The following is a 16864-nucleotide window of genomic DNA, read 5'->3' on the forward strand; positions in this document are numbered from 1 at the left end:
CATCCAAGTCTAGTTGAGAGGTGTCCCTGCCCATGGCAGGGAGTTGGAGCACTCGATCCCTGAGGTGTCTCCCAACCTGAGCTATTCTAGGATTCTATGAAAAACAGGGATCAATAACATTTATTGGCTGCAGCTAGCAGTGCCTGGTGTTGCTGCTCTGCATCCTCATGTACCACGTGGCTTGTGACACACCAACACACTCTGACTGCAGAGCTCACAGGGCAGAGTGGGCTTGAGTCCCACTGGCTCAGGCCTGCCAGCACCCACTCTGTTCTTCACTTAAGCCTGCACATATCCTTGCTTGTAAAAGAAGTCAGCAGCCTTCAGCCTGACAAAGTCCAAGAGCACGTAGAGAATCAGAGAATCATTTGGGTTGGAAAAGCCCTTTCAGATCCTCCTGTCCAACCATTCTCTAACTCTCCCAAGGCTCGTGCTGAACCATGGCCCACAGCACCACATCTCTGCCTCTTTGAAACACCTTCAGGGATGGGGATTCAGCCACCTCCATGGGCAGCCTGTGCCAGGCTTTGACAACCCTTTCGGGGAAGAATTTTCTTCTAACATCCAACCTAAACCTCCCCTGGTGCAAACTGAGGCCAATTCCTCATCCTATTACTCACCATTAGGGAGAAGAGACTAACCTCCACCTCACCCCATCCACCTCCCAGGGAGCTGTAGAGAGCAAGAAGGTCTCTCCTCAGCCTCCTTCTCTCTCCAGTTCCCTCAGATGCTCTTCGTTCTCCAGACCCTTCACCAGCTTTGTTGCCCTTCTCTGGACCTGCTTCAGCATCTCAATGTCTTTCTTACAGTGAAGGCTCCAAGAAAGCAAAATAATGATTATTCTAAACACTTCCATTGGAGAGATAGAAATGTTTAAGAACTACTACTCAAAACAAGGTTGGGGAGTTTGGGCAGTCCGGGACTCAGCTTGCTCGCTCAGTTTTCTGGCTGGCTGGCTGCTGCTTCTTTTCTGGCTGAATATAACACACACACTGACCTTGACAAGCTAAGTCTAACAGCCTCTCTGCTTCTTGACTCTCTGCCTTCTGCCAGCAGGATCTGGGGGGAGTCCTTCTGGCTGGGAGGAGGCCCCTTGGGGAAGGCGCCTTAGGGGGAAGCCAGGGGGCTTGGTTGTGCTTTTCTGCTGATTGTACATATTTGTAAATGTTGTGAGTATTGTCTATTTGTACATATTCATTGCACTGCATCATAGATTGTAGTTTTGCCTGTAACTACAGCTTTCATTTGCTTCCAGACTGAGCTAGCCTGGTTATTGTCGGTGTGGGAGGGGGATTTCAGCTCTCACACTGTTACGCTTCCACAGATTTCTTTTCACAAGCTTTATTAAACAGATACTCTTTAGAAACATAAAAAGACTTCTTCAACCCTGGAAGTATCCTCTAGCACACACAGAAGTACTAAATAAGGCACCTAGACAAGAGCTACTCACACACAGTAACTGAACAGTAACAGAAGTGGCTGCTGGTAACTACGTGACACAACACATAGTAAACTGTCTCACTAACACCTTAAAACTGGGTTAGCCTCTACATAGTGCAGCAGCAATGAATAGTCATTGGTTCTGTACCAGAGGTTAGTGCTGAAGGCACTGCTGGTTTACTGGCACCTGGATTTTGTCAGTAATAATGTGTGGATCTACTACAGGCCCCCAGAGGTACAGAGAAGGCTAAGGAGCTTAGGCACACTTCCATATTAAGAGAAGATGGCTTATAGCATTAAACAGCCATCTCCATTTTAATAGGTGGATGAGGATTATAATCTTCAATCTGAAAGTCTTCTGACTTAAAGTCACTGATGTCTTCAACCTTTCGAAGAATTCTGAGTTTGGGGAAAGGTCTTGGCTCCCTCTGAAGCTGAAAGAAAAAGAAGGTTATTGAATAAACCCAATACCTGAAGGCAGAGATTCTGTTACATTAATCTCAGTTCACAGAATCACAGAATGTTAGGGGTTGGAAGGGACCTCTAAGAGATCACGGAGTCCAACCCCCTGCCACAGCAGGATCACCCAGGGCAGGTCACACAGGAACACATCCAGGTGGATTTTGAAAGTCTCCAAAGACGACTCCACAACCTCTGTGGACAGCCTGCTTTAGGGCTCACACCAAAGAAGTTTCTCCTCATGTTGAGGTAGAGCTTCCTATGTTTGTTTGTGTCTATTTCCACTTGTCCTATCACAGGGCACCACTGAACGAGCCTGGCCCCTTCTTCTTGACACCCACCCTTAAGGTATTTGTAACCACTGCTCAGAGCCCCTCTTAGGCTGCTCTTCTCTAGGCTGAACAGCCCCAGGGCTCTCAGCCTTCTTAATCAGACAGAGGTTCCAGTCCCTTCATCATCCTCACAGCCTCCACTGGACATCCTCCAGTATATCCTTGCCCTGCTGAACTGGGGAGCTCAGAACTCGACACAATCCTCCAGATGTGATCTTACCAGGGCAGAGTAGAGGGGCAGGAGAAGCTTCCTCAATTTGCTGGCCACACTCTTCTCTAATGCACCCCAGATTACAGTCAGATTACACTGTGTAGATTTCACCTTCTCCCCAGAAAGATTTATACCAAAAAACCTAATTACAACACAGTCTGATAGGGAGCAGTAGCATAATTATCAAGTGGATTCTCTGATTGTCCAAGTGCACTGCAACCATTTTCAGTTTGCAGAGCAGATCTGGTATTTACAAATTAGATTCATTTCAGAGAAAGTGAAACTGGGGACTGTGACCCAGATGTACATTAAATGTGCTGCAGTTTCTCACAGTAACATTCAGGTCCAAACCAGTGCTTGGTTCTGCATCTGGTCCTGCATCTGGGTCAGGGCAACCCCAAGCACTGATATAGGCTGGGAAGGAACTGGCTGGAGAGCAGCCCTGAAGAAAAAAAGGCCTTGGGGGTGCTGGTAGATGAGAAGCTCAACAGGAGCCACCAGTGAGCACTTGCAGCCTGGAAAGCTAACCAGATCCTGGGTTGCAGCAAGAGAAGTGTGGACAGTGGGGCCAGGGAGGGGATTCTCCCCCTCTGCTCACCTGGAGCACTGTGTCCAGTTCTGAAGTCTCTATTACAGGAAAGATCTGGAGGTGCTGGAAGGTGTCCAGAGAAGGGCCATGAGGATAAGCAGAGGGCTGGAGCTGTTCTGCTACAGAGATAGACTGAGAGAGTTGGGGTTGTGCAGTCTGGAGAGGAGAAGGCTCTGAGGAGACCTTCTTGTGGCCTTCCAGTATCTGAAGGGGGCTACAAGAAAGCTGGGGAGGGGCTTATTAGGGTATCAGGGAGTGACAGGAGTGGGGGGAATGGAACAAAAATAGAAATTAGTAGATTCAGATTGGATGTTAGGAAGAAGTTTTTACACCATGAGGGTGGTGACACACTGGAAGAGGTTGCCCAGGGAGGTGGTGGAAGCCTCATCCCTGGAGGTTTTTAAGGCCAGGCTGGATGTGGCTCTGAGCAAACTGATCCAGTGTGAGGTGTCCCTGCCCATGGCAGGGGGTTGGAACTAGATGATCCTTGAGGTCTCTTCCAACCCTAATAACTCTATGATTCTACCATTCTCTGGATGATTTTTGAACCATAGGGATAGTGAGGACACTCAGGAGTTCATTTTAAATAAGTAACATTCTGACAAACTACTAATTACTTCCTGAAGAAAACACAGCCTTGTTCAGCCAGACAGTCACACTGATGAACTCTGTGAATTGTTCAGTTACCCTTATCTGATGCACTACACAGACATTCTATTCTGTCTGTATCTGTATTAGGCAGAATGGCTTTCTAAGGCTTTGGAATGCTGAAGTCAGAAGTAGGGGTGCAGATTCTGGATTTCTGGCTTGATTCCAGAATAGTACAGGGATGTACATTTCAATCATCCTGGTATTGTGTTTTTGTTTGTGACCCAAGCTGAACAGAGGTTAAGGTACTGCAATTATTAAGGTAGAAATGAAAAGAAAACTAAATAATAAAATTGCAAAAGGATATTTATAATAGCAAGAAAAAATTATGGAAGGCATTGGGGAAGATAAAGGATACAAGAACAAAGAGTAGGTACTCACCTGAAGTTTGAGAGGTTCCACATGATTCAGATATATGTGAGCATCTCCTAAGGTGTGTATGAACTCCCCAGGCTGAGGACAACACAAGTGGTTTTCAGAATCAGGTTTCAAGAAAGCAAAACATTACAATGCTTACAGTATTGATTCTTAGCATCTTATATCTAGTGTGTAACTGCAGCTTCTGTGCTGAACTGGATATTGAGACATCCCTGCAAGACTTGAAGGACATTACCTTCCCAGACCAATGCACAATTAGTGAAAAATAGAATGAAATTTCAGTAGCTTACAAAAAAAATCTTTGACCTCCTGCTAGGGAAATACTTCAGGAGATGAACAGAGCACTGCACACCCGGACGTGCATGGGGCAGTGACATCCAACTCTTCCACTCCAATCCTGGCAAGTAGGACTTGCCAAAGCTGGTTTCAAACTGGTTGTCTTAGCCCCTACCAAAGAGTGCAGCTTGTGGCAGTGGAGGTGTCAGTCACAGGCTGAGCCTCAAAGCACTTCTCAAGTAGCCAGATGGGTTCTGCAAGCTTGGAAGTTCTGTGATTTGCAGCTCTGGAGTGATCTTATGTAACTCAGGTCAATTTTGTTGTTTTGTTGGCTGTTTTACTGGCCTCTGACCAGTGCAGATCAGCCCTTGGATAAAAGGTGCTAAAAACCACCCCAGCTGTGAGGAAGTGGCTGAAAGGCAACAGCTGCTTTACATACATGATGTTAAAATTCACCTGAATTTCTAGTACCTTGGCCTAATCTCTTAAGCATGTCTACAACTGCTGTCAAGTTGGATTCTTCCCTACTCCCCTATTGTAAATTCCCCTTCATGTTGCTAGTAGCAGCAGGATCAGGACCTAAGCCTTGCTAAGTGTAATTTTGTGTACATGCTCTAAAGCAAAGGGATGAGGTTTGCGTGCACTGAGCTGCTGTAGGCTTCCCATAAAAAGACACACTACCGAACTGAACCACTCTGATGCTATTAACCTGTAAGGACAAGTGCTCAGCACTTCTAAGCTCACTTCTTCTCAGCTCACTTCTAAGCAGCAGACTGGTACAGAAGCAGACAGGGCAGTTTTTGACCTGGTCAGCTGAAAACACCTGGAGAGTCTCCTATCTGTTGGGCCTGAATTGAAGAACTCTTACACCTACCCAGAGACAACTCACATTCCATTCACACAAGCATCAACAGTATGTTCATTCTGTTTCTTGTTGGACGTGACATGAATAGACTCTTATGCTTTAGTCCTTCACTTCTCAGACAAGATGAAGCTTGAAAAGCCTACCTTCAGCCCTGTGACATGGGCAATCATGTATGTGAGCAGTGAATAGCTGGCGATATTGAAAGGCACTCCCAGTCCCATATCTCCAGACCTCTGATAGAGCTGGCAAGATAATTCACCACTCTGAACATAGAACTGGCATAGGGCATGGCATGGAGGCAAAGCCATCAGAGAAATATCTAGAATTGCAGTACAGGAAAGAGGAGGGAGGGAACAATCATAACAACATTATTATATTACACATGTAGAAGATGCAAATCCTCAGCAAGCATTCAGTGAGGCACAGCAGTGAAAATCCAACTGCACTATCACTCTGTTGCTTTTGCTCTTGTGTAAGAGCAACTGCTGCCTAAACAATCACATCTGGGTTTTGACAAGCTGGGCTGTATAACCAGAAAAGTCAGTCAGGTATTCCACAGAACAGATCTATGCCATAATGCTGCCCAACTTACAATCTTATATATATATATAAATGCAGAAACATATTAAATAGAGAAAAATACACAACACAAACAGAAATGCAGTGTCAACAGAAATATCTACACGATGCTGCTGCACAGCAGCCAGGTTTTACTCAGCTCAGCAAGACAGTTGATTTTCTTAAGGAAACTAAAGGAAACTAAATTCCCCTAAGGTTCCCTGAGGAGCAAACTGAACCATGTCCCCAGGGGTGATCTTGCTCTCTTCCCATCGCAATGTGCCTCTACTGCTTGTTAAGATATGAAAGTAATGATCAATTAAAAAAAATCAGAAAGTAAAAGATCTTTTGATTGTTTACCTACACTGAAAAGTGCACACAGTGCAATTACAGCTTGGCAAGGAAAACAAGCCAGGTATCTCCTGATATGAGAGTGTTTAGCCTTACAAACAACAGCAGCAGCACATGGCACCCTGACAAAGGCTGGGTGATTCTCCTGGGCACAGACCTACAGCTGCTGAAGCTAAACACTTTTAGGGCACTCCTAGCAGTTTCATAAAGAATGAGCAAGGACTGCAAACAGAACTGACTGTTGGTAGAACTGAGTTTAGCATACAGTAAGTTAAAGTGCTTCTGAGTTCACTTCAAGTCTGCTGCTCAATACCTTTGGGATTCCAAGCACACATAATGATTCTTCTGTCATCTGGATTGGTTTTGATCGTTTCAATCACTTTTTGCAACTGATCAACTCCTTGGTTGGAATAATCTGAAAAAAAAGACAGCAGGTAAGATCCAAGCCAGATAGATCCAGGACACGGTATTTTTCTTAAAGCAGCAGCCCACATCCCACTCAAAAGAGACACTCTTCACAGAATGTTAGAGGTTGGGAAGGGACCTCCCAGAGCAGAATCACCTAGAGCAGATCACAGAGGAGCACATCCAGGCAGGTTTTGAGTATCTCCAGAGAGGCAGACTCCACAACCCCTCTAGGCAGCCTGTTCCAGTGTTCTGTCACCCTCACAGGGAAAAAATTCTTCCTCATGTTTCCATGGAATTTCCCATGCCTCAGCTTCCACCACTGCCCCTTGTGCTGGCATTGGGCATCACCCAGCAGAGCCTGGCTCCAGCCTCTGGGCATTCACCCTGCATATCTTTATCAACATGAATGAGGTCAATAAGCATTAATGACAACCTCTGAAATTTTTATTGTTTTTATTGTAACCTGGAAAGTGATTAAAGTTACCAGCTGGCACCTCCAAACACAGCCTGCTCTTGTCCTTCCTCAGTGTACTCCAGGGCTTGTGGAATTCTCACAATGGCATCTTCCTGTCCCTCCCCTTCACCTGTGTGCTTTGTGCATCTTTAGCACCCCCAAAGTAAGATCATTCCTATGTAGAACACTATTCCAAGACTCAACAACTAGACATTTTTTACGACCAAATAGAAGTCTGCATAAAAACACATCCCAGAAAGCCAGCTCGTCATTTTCCAAGTCCAGGCGACGAGAGGAGGCAGCGGGGACCAGCTCAGCTCTGGGTGCTTGTTTTGGCTTTTCTTTCCTGTCTTTTCAGGTGAAAAGGGGCTACCCGCTCGGGAGCTCCTGAAGAGGGGAGGAGGGGCAGCAGGCTGGGGTTGCCTATGTGCCTGAGCGCAGTTACTAGCAGGGGGAGGGGTGGGGCAGAACCGTGCGAGACCCAAACAGAATCCTGTGCGTGGCTGCCAGGAGAGGAGGCAGCAGCGACCAGCGCAGCGCAGCTCAGCTCAGCGCAGCTCAGCTCGGCTCAGCTCAGCTCAGAGCAGCTCAGCTCAGCGCAGCTCAGCTCGGCTCGGCTCAGCTCAGCGCAGCGCAGCTCAGCTCGGCTCAGCTCAGCTCAGAGCAGCTCAGCTCAGCGCAGCTCAGCTCGGCTCGGCTCAGCTCAGCTCAGTGCAGCTCAGCTCGGCTCAGCTCAGTGCAGCGCAGCACAGCCTTCTTGCTGACTGCAAGAGAAAAGCTGGGGTGGAGAGGGCAGTTACTGAAAGACATGATAACTACTACAGACAAAGGCTAGTAGAATAGTGAATTGGGTACAGTCAGCATGGGTTTACCAAGGGCAAATCCTGCCTGACAAACCTGGTGGCCTTCTATGACAAGGTCACAACATTAATAGATGAGGGGAGAGCAACTGATGTCATTGACCTGGAGCTGAGCAAAGCCTTCAACACTGTCCCACACCACATCCTGGTCTCCAAGCTGCTGCAGTCTGGGTTTGTTGGATGGACCATTCAGTGGATAAAGAACTGGCTGGATGGCTGCACCCAAAGAGTGGCTGTCAATGGCTCCATGTCCCAGTGGAGGCCAGGGACAAGTGGAGTCCCTCAGGGATCAGCCCTGGGACCAGTCTTGTTCTACATCTTTGTTGGTGCCATGGACAGAGGCATTGAGGCACCCTCAGCAAGTTTGCTGATGACACCAAGCTGTGTGGTGCAGCAGACAGCTGGAGGGAAGGGATCCATCCAGAGGGACCTGGACAGGCTGCAGAGCTGGGCTCATGACAGCCTCATGAGGTTCAACAAGACCAAGGGCAAGGTCCTGCAGCTGAGCAGAGGCAATCCCAAGCACAAATCCAGGCTGGGCAGGGACTGACTGGAGAGCAGCCCTGAGGAGAGGGACGTGGGGGTGCTGGGGGATGAGAAGCTCAACAGGAGCCGTCAATGTGCACTTGCAGCCTTCAAAAATGCAACCAGATCCTGGGCTGCATCTAGAGAAGTGTGGCCAGCAGGTCAAGGGAGGTGATTCTCTTCCTCTACTCTGCTCTGGTGAGACCCCACCTGGAGTACTGTGTCCAGTTCTGGAGCCCCTATTTCAAGAAGGATATGGACATGCTGGAAGGTGTCCAGAGAAGGGCCACCAGGATGAGCAGAGGGCTGGAGCACCTCTCCTATGAGGACAGTCTGGAGAAGGCTCCGAGGTGACCTTCTTGTGGCCTTCTGAAGTGGGCTACAAGAAAGCTGGGGAGGGACATTTTAGGATATCAGGTAGTGACAGGACTGGGGGGAATGGAATAAAGTTGGAAGTGGGGAGATTCAGGCTGGACGTAAGGCAGAAGTTCTTCACCATGAGAGTGGTGAGAGCCTGGAATGGGTTGCCCAGGGAGGTGGTTGGGGCCCCATCCCTGGAGGTGTTTAAGGCCAGGCTGGATGAAGCTCTGGCCAGCCTGATCCAGTGTGAGGTGTGCTTGCCCATGGCAGGGGGATTGGAACCGGATGATCCTTGTGGTCCCTTCCAACCCTGACTGATTCTATGATTCTGTTCTGTGATTCTAAGCTCATTGCATCTCTGGATCATTCTACAGTGTTCCTTCTTGGAAACAGAAAAAGAATGCTGCTGTTGAATCAGGTGGAGTGGCAGCATTCTCTGCATGCTCAAAGGGAGTTTCTGGCAGATGGGCAGAGGCATGCATCTAGCACTCACAAGGCCCTGCACAGAAACTACATTTTCATAGCATTCAGTGCCAGAAGGGAACTTTGGTCACTTATGGCATGGATAGTAAACTTCTCTCACTGATGCTGGCAGGGTGACTTCGGGCTCTACTCCAGTTAGGCAAGAAATTCACTCGAGTTAACGTTAGAATGGATTCCAGAATAAGAACCATTAGATGCTCCTCACCTCTATGGTGTATGCCTGTGAATCAGCATGGCTGCTTAGCTCATTTGTTGTAGTAACACCAAAGCAACAACAAATTGTGGTTACAGGGAGACCCAAGCTGGCAAACGGGGCAGTAATACAGAGGGCACAGTCTCAAGCTGTACCAGGAGAGGTTTGGGCTCGTGTTAGGAAGAAATTCTTCACAGAAAGAGAGATTGGCCATTGGGATGGGCTGCCTGGGGAGGTGGTGGAGTCACCATCCCTGGAGGTGTTTTAAGAACAGACTGGATGAGGCACTCAGTGCCATGGTTTAATTCATCAGATGCTGTTGGGTGACAGGCTGGAACTGGTAATCTCAAAGGGTTAATTCTGTGGTTCTGTGAATCAGCACCGCAGGGAATGCTTCTGCCAGCAATCTTGTCAAATGGTGGTTAGCTCCTGAACCTGATTGTCCTACCCATTAATGATGAACCTTCAGAAAACCTACTGGTAATAAAAGCTATGGGAATTGACCTTCTTGGGGTTTTTTCCACACTACCTTAGGCCTCAGACCTTCTAAGTTTAGGAATGCTAAAACATTTCAGCAAGTTTTGACATGTGCCAGTTCACAGTTGGCATCATCTGTCTCTGCCTTTTAGGCCAGCACTCAACATGCCAGTATTAATACATGGAACTTATGTGAGCTTCTGAGACTGTACTGACCAACAAGAGATAAAAATGTAACTAACCACGTTGTTCATGCCAGTTAAACAGCTCACCAACCAGAGACAGTCTTTTTTCTGACTCCTTTTTAATTGCAGTCCTCTGCTCTGTACATCCTTCCCTTCAATGACTTAGGAAAGAGCCATCCATAAAATCACAGAATGGTTTGGGTTGGAAGGGGAACTCCAAAGGTCATCCAGTCCAACCACCTCTAGTCAGCAGGGACATCCTCAACTAGATCAGGCTGCTCAGAGCCCTGTCCAGCCTCACCTTGAGTATCTCCAGGGATGGGGCCTCAATCATGCCTGGGTAACCTGTTCCAGTGCTCCACCACCCTCATGGTGCAGAACTTGCTCCTAACATTCAATCTCAATCTGCTCTGCTCTAGTTTGAAGCCATTGCTCCTGGTCCTGTCACTGCAGGCCTTTGCAAACAGTCCCTGTGCAGCCTTGTTGTAGGCCCCCCTCAGGTACTGGAAGGCTGCTCCCTGCACTGTAGTGCTCTCCAGACACTGCAGAGTGTATTTCATGAACCAGTTCCACTGGAAACAATACCAACAGCTACTGAACTGTAACTTGGTACAGTTGTTCTGTGCACAGCACCACCAGCTGTGGACACATCCTGCTTTGTTCCAGCTGCAGAATGGAAAAACCTTTCTCTTCCACAGTGTCCACTCAGTGTAGTGCACCAACAGCAGCTCTTGCTGACAGAGTTTTATCAGGGAAAGTGGGACTGTGCACTGGAGTTCAGAAATCACAGCCTGTGTCCTACTCTATCAATGGGAGCTAGTTCATGTCTCTGAACTGCAACACGTACATATTCTTCCATCAACTACTGACCATATCTGCTCCAGGTTAAAGTAAAACAGCAGCTCTGGGACACCCAACACAAGGAGGACACGGACCTGCTGAGAGGAAGCCACATGTAGGAAGATAGCAAACCTTTGAACAACTTTTGAGAAGGCTATGTTTTGTCTTTGAGTTGGAAAGAATGTAAAGACCTTGTAACTGAAGAGACAGACTAGGCAAAAGTTGATATGTTCAGAAGCTTGTTTGTCAGTATTAACGTACTGTATGCTTTGCTTGGACCCATGTCAGTTAAAGGGTCATCACAATTGGGATGTGACAGCTCTGCATTAAAGAAGTATGTAAGTTGACTATGTAACAGAATAGTGGGCTTACGCTTATGCTTCAGCTTTTGCTTTTGCTTAGTATTTTGCTTAGTTGCTTAGGCAATAAATGCTTCTTCCTTTCACAATAAAAGCCTTCTAGTCTTGTCTTCACATGGAAACACCATAACACGCAGCCTATGAGAAGAACATTACTGCTACACTTATAGCCACAACGATGATCAGAGGGATGGAGAACCTCCCCTTTGGGGACAGGCTGAGAGAATTGGGGTTGCTCAGCCTGGAGAAGGCTCCAGGGAGACCTCAGAGCTGCATTTCAGTATCTGCAGGGGACCCACAGGCAGGCTGGGAGGGACTGTTCAGAAGGGCCTGTGGGGATAGGATGAGGGGCAATGGTTTGAAACTGGAGCAGGGCAGATTTAGGTTGGACATTAGGAGGAAGTTCTGCACAATGAGCATGGTGAAATACTGGAACAGGTTGCCCAGGGATGTGGTTGAGGCCCTGTCCCTGGAGACATTCAAGATCAGACTTGATGAAGTCTTGGGCAACCTGGTCTAGTCAGAGATGTCCCTGCTGACTGCAGGGGGCTTGGACACGATGCCATTGAGGGTCCCTTCCAACCCAATGCAATCTGTGATATACTTCATGCCTTAGGATTAATTTGTTCTACAAACATCAAACTACAATCTACAGCTACATCTTTCAGAATAATTAGCCTGAATTAACAGAGAAGATGAGCTTAAGCCTCTCAAGCACCACTTACTGTAGCTGTCAGTTCACACTGTGAACAGTCCCATTCCACCCAGACTTCCACCTGGAAGTGAGGTGTCCAAGGTCTCACCAAGTAGTCAAGACTGCATTTGTATGTGATTACCTGTGTGCATATCTTTGTATTCTGCTCCAAAGTGCCTCCACTGGAAACCATAAACTGGTCCCAAATCCCCTTCCTCTCTGGTGCTGAAACCCTGCTTATCCAGGAACTCACGGGATCCATTAGCATCCCAAATCTTCACACCTTTGGCAGAGAGCTCTTTAGCATTTGTAGAACCCTACAACACACAGACAGTAACAAATCTACCTCCTCCTCCCAGCACCAAGGACATACTTTGAAACAGCAGTGTGAAGTTGTGCTAGCCTGCAGTACTCCTCTTCTTACAAAGGATGCACAGGCTGATTAATGCACTGGATGAAGGTCTTGCACATGGAGAGAATAAAACTTAGGAGCAACATCCTAGGATGAACTTTGAAGTGTCACACTATTAATTTAATTCAGTGTGGCAGTTTAGGCTGTTTAGACATTTAGGCAGTTTAGACATTCAGGACGCTTCCAACTTTGGGAATTCACAAACTACATCCTCAAGGCCATCTGTGGTGTATCATTTCATACACGTAACTTTACAGATGGATGAAAACAGACAAACAAAATATTTATGGCCTAGGCTTTATCTTTGTCAAGCTACCTATGCTTAAGGTGTTAAAAATCCTTTTTTAAAAATGATCAGAGGAATCTCACTGAGTTCTGCAAAGTGTCCAGAGCACTGCCCTCAAAAATCCAACACAGAGACTGTTCTGTTTTCAGGAGCATCTAATCTTTTATACTTGGAAAACAGTTACTTATAGGAATGAATGTGTTTCAGCCCTGCCATCTAGCAAAAGGTTAGGCAGACTTTCCATATCTGTACAAAGTTGCAGTTCATAAAGAAACATTTGCATCACTATCTACAGTTCAATTTTCATACTCTAACTACAGCTGTTAGCTCTATTAGCTCTCAGGGGTTTGCTACTCACCTCTGGTTCCATGCTGCTTTTTTCTGTTCAGAACAAGCTATATCAACATTAAAAAGCAGATCATTAAATTGCCTACAATCTACTTCATATCATTACTTCTTATCCAAACACTAATAAATGAGTGTACTAGGCTTTAGAACTGTGGAACAGAGTCAAACTGGCAAACACTCTCACTATTTCTTGCTCTGTCTCCACTAAAATGCAAAGAACATCTTGAAGATAATGGCCTTCCAACATCTGTAGCTAAAATATTATATGGTTGCACCTCTTCTGTTCTGCCAAACGGAATCACCTGCAGTCAGCACAAATACCTTGACCCACTCCACTCTGCTGATACTACTCTCAGGCAACTCCCCCGAGTCACCCAAATACTGAACCTTGATGAACCACAGCAGCTCCTCCAGCACTCCCTTCCAGAACACTCTCTTTGTCGTTAGCAGTGGAAACTGATCTGAAAGAGAGTTTCAGTGTCAGAGGTGACCAGCGGCTTGTTAGCATTTCACCACTCAGAGGGTTATGCAGTCCCTGGGCACTCACAGGGTGTGGGAAGGGCGTGCTAACTCACAGGGCGTGGGAAGGGTGTGTAACTCACATTCTGGACAAGGCAGACAAGAACACGACTTCTATTTTCTTGGACGGTGGGGGAAGATGAACTACCTGCGTGGACCTGGATGAAACTCCACCGTGAGGACACTGCAGTGCAGCACACAAATGTGTGTACAGGCACTCGCAACAGAAAGCAAGGGCTAGAGATAAAATTTTGGACAAACGTACTTCACAACCAGGCCCGGCACAGGCTATATTAAGATCTAATCCGTTTTTTTATGGGGTAACAGCCATGGGGCTGGGCCAGGCCTGGCCATTGGGCCGAGGGAGAGGAGGGGCCCGAGCTGCCGCAGGCTGGTGGTCAGGGAGAGAGCGAAGGGTTTTACGGGACGGCCCTACACGCCTCAGTAGTGGGTTCCGAGTCCCTGAGCGGAGCCAGGCCTCGATCTCAGCCGGTGCGAGTGAGACATCCCCGGGCAGAAGATGGCTTCCTACCCCCGCGGCGCAGGGACAGCTGGGGCCAAGGGGCTCATGGGCCTGGGGCAGGGGTCGCGGGTCGCAGTGGTGCCAACCTCTTAAGCTGTACCGCGCCTGCATGCCGAAGACGGAGATGGTGCCGGTGCCGGTGCGATCCTCCTTGCGGTGGCCGTGCTGCAGGATGTGCTGGACCTGCCGCAGGTACTGCAGCTCCCCGGGATCCATGCTGGCGCCCGCCGCGCTCGACAGCTCCCCGTCGGCAGGCATGTCGGGCGGAAGGCGGCCGGAGCGGCAAGCTGCGGGCCAGGCCGGACCCGACCGCCCGGGCGTTCCGCCGGCGGTGTCTCGTCCCAGCGCGGCCTTTCCCGCCAAGCACCGCCGAGGGCGGGCGAGCAGGGCGCCACCGCCTCCCGCCTCCCTCATTCGCTGCCATTCCCTCCCGCCCTGTGTGCCCACGGCCCCTCGGCGCTGTGCTTTATGGCTGCCAGCTACTCTCTCTCCGAAGCGGCCCCCGTAGCCCCACCGGGGCTGGCATCGGCTGATCCCGGCGCCGTAGAGGAAGCGTGCGGGGGCTCTAAATACGACAGCAAGACGGCAGCTATCGTGTGAATGTCGCGACGCGGAGGCGCAGGGCTGCTGAGGGGAGCGTTCGGCGGGACGTAGGAGAGGGGCAGGGCCGCGGTGGGGCGGGTGGCCTCTGCCTGCTCCTCTGCTGCCCTTGGCAGCTTCCCAGCTCACGTTGGAAACCCTCCAGTGCCGCCTGCTCTGGCCCCGTGCGGGGCTCGGCCCGAGGCCGAGCGCTCTGCCCAGCACCTAACCAAGGACTGTGCTCCAAACCACGGGGACTTGACCTGCTCCCAGCCTGATGCCCGCTGGACGTTTTCTAGGTGTGCTCTCATTGTTAAACAAAACACAGTCTTTGTGAGTAGAGCTCAGAAGTCAAGCACGTTGTAAGCCGCTGCCTCTCTGATGAAGTTCACATTTCTGGCAGCAGTTGTGGCTACAGGAGTTTAATTTGCTAACCCCTCACAATGAGGAGCCTGTAAAACAGGCATGTAATGGAAGTTTGGATGGAACAGGGGACAGTGGATTAGAAAATGTTAGCTTTCCTTAGAGCAGGCAGGAAAACATCTCCTTCCCAGCGATTAAAACAACGAAATACAAGTCCGAGTGCCAGGTGCTGCACTTTGGCTACAACAACCCCAGGCAGCGCTACCGGCTGGGACAGAGTGGCTGGAGAGCAGCCAGGCAGAAAGGGACCTGGGGGTGCTGGGTGACAGCAGCTGAACATGAGCCAGCAGTGTGCCCAGGTGGCCAAGAGAGCCAATGGCATCCTGGCCTGCATCAGGAACAGTGTGGTCAGCAGGAGCAGGGAAGTCATCCTGCCCTGTGCTCAGCTCTGGTCAGGCCACACCTTGAGTGCTGTGTCCAGTTCTGGGCCCCTCAATTCAAGAAAGATGTTGAGATGCTGGAGGGTGTCCAGAGAAGGGCAGCAAGGCTGGGGAGGGGTCTGGAGCACAGCCCTGTGAGGAGAGACTGAGGGAGCTGGGGGTGTTTAGCCTGGAGAAGAGGAGGCTCAGGGCAGACCTCATTGCTCTCTACAACTACCTGAAGGGAGGTTGTAGCCAGGTGGGGGTTGGTCTCTTTTCCCAGGCACCCAGCACCAGAACAAGAGGACACAGTCTCATGCTGTGCCAGGGGAAATTTAGGCTCGAGGTGAGGAGAAAGTTCTTCACAGAAAGAGTGATCTGCCATTGGAATGTGCTGCCCAGGGAGGTGGTGGAGTCACCATCCCTGGAGGTGTTCAAAAAAGGACTGGACATGGCACTTGAAGCCATGGTTTAGTTAGTCATGAGATGCTGGGTGATAGGTTGGACTTGATGATCTCTGAGGTCTTTTCCAACCTTGTTGATTCTATGATTCTATGAAATGGTCTTTCCTTTGTATGAAGCTATGTACTGACTTGCATGTGTAGAAGTAAAGGAAAAGGAATGGTGTATTGGGGTCCAGTTCTTTGTCTACAGGTTTGTGCACTTTGCAGTGAACACAGTGCATAGCAAAGGTCTCGTTGGAAATGGTAAATATAACCATGTCCAGAAATGCTTAGAAATGCCAGGCACAGCAAATGAAACCAGACCACCTGGAGCTCTGCTTCTGAGAGAGATAGCAGTTCTTAACCTTTACTGGAATTTGCAAATGCTGTTGGAAACTAATGTGTGTAACATAGCAAAAAACAAACATCTCTTCTGATTACAGGCTTCCTCCTTAATAAAAAAGAAATTCCAGAAGTGAACTATAAGAAATGCCAAAGGCAGAAGACTTATTACTGCATATTCAGAAAAGTAATTTAATGTACATGATAAACGTCAAAAGCAACTGGAAGAAGAAATGGAATCTTTAATTGGAAAATACTATACTAGACGTGTATGGAAAACTGGTTCACTAGGACTTAGCTGGTTCTGCAACATCTGTAGGGACAGGGCTTGGAAAGTTTAATACTGTCTCTGAATTTAAGTGTGCAAATAGGAATTGTTTCTACACTGATAGCTGATTATTTTCTTCAATTATTTCCTTCAATCTGTGAATAATCAGGGCTACAGCAGGTTACCAAAGATTACCTAATCCACACCATAAATAGCATTTAATATTAAAGGTGATTTAAACTTGGTTTGAGTTAGATTTCTACAGTCGTTGGTTTCTAGCTCGTATGTCACAGTATTGGCTAAACACATTTCATTTATATGCAACTGTTTTACCCATAGCCATTTGACAGGTAGTTGTGTGTTGAACTCAGGGTATTTCACCTAAGGACTACATACTGGGTTGCAGGAAGAAAGATT

General features: G+C 48.2%; 1 protein-coding gene across 1 annotated transcript; it reads right to left on the reverse strand.

Annotated features, from left to right (window-relative positions):
• Positions 1-1736: 1736 nt before the first annotated feature.
• On the reverse strand, positions 1737-14291 carry TYMS (thymidylate synthetase). The gene is made up of 7 exons (XM_054394728.1): positions 14120-14291; positions 13379-13452; positions 12088-12262; positions 6421-6522; positions 5342-5517; positions 4061-4132; positions 1737-1874 (listed from the first exon to the last, which is right to left on the reverse strand). The coding sequence occupies exons 1-7, from the start codon at positions 14289-14291 to the stop codon at positions 1737-1739; spliced, it is 909 nt and encodes a 302-aa protein (XP_054250703.1).
• Positions 14292-16864: the final 2573 nt, after the last annotated feature.

The sequence above is a fragment of the Indicator indicator genome, chromosome 31, assembly GCF_027791375.1.
Source record: "Indicator indicator isolate 239-I01 chromosome 31, UM_Iind_1.1, whole genome shotgun sequence".
NCBI classification, from domain to species: Eukaryota; Metazoa; Chordata; class Aves; order Piciformes; family Indicatoridae; genus Indicator; species Indicator indicator.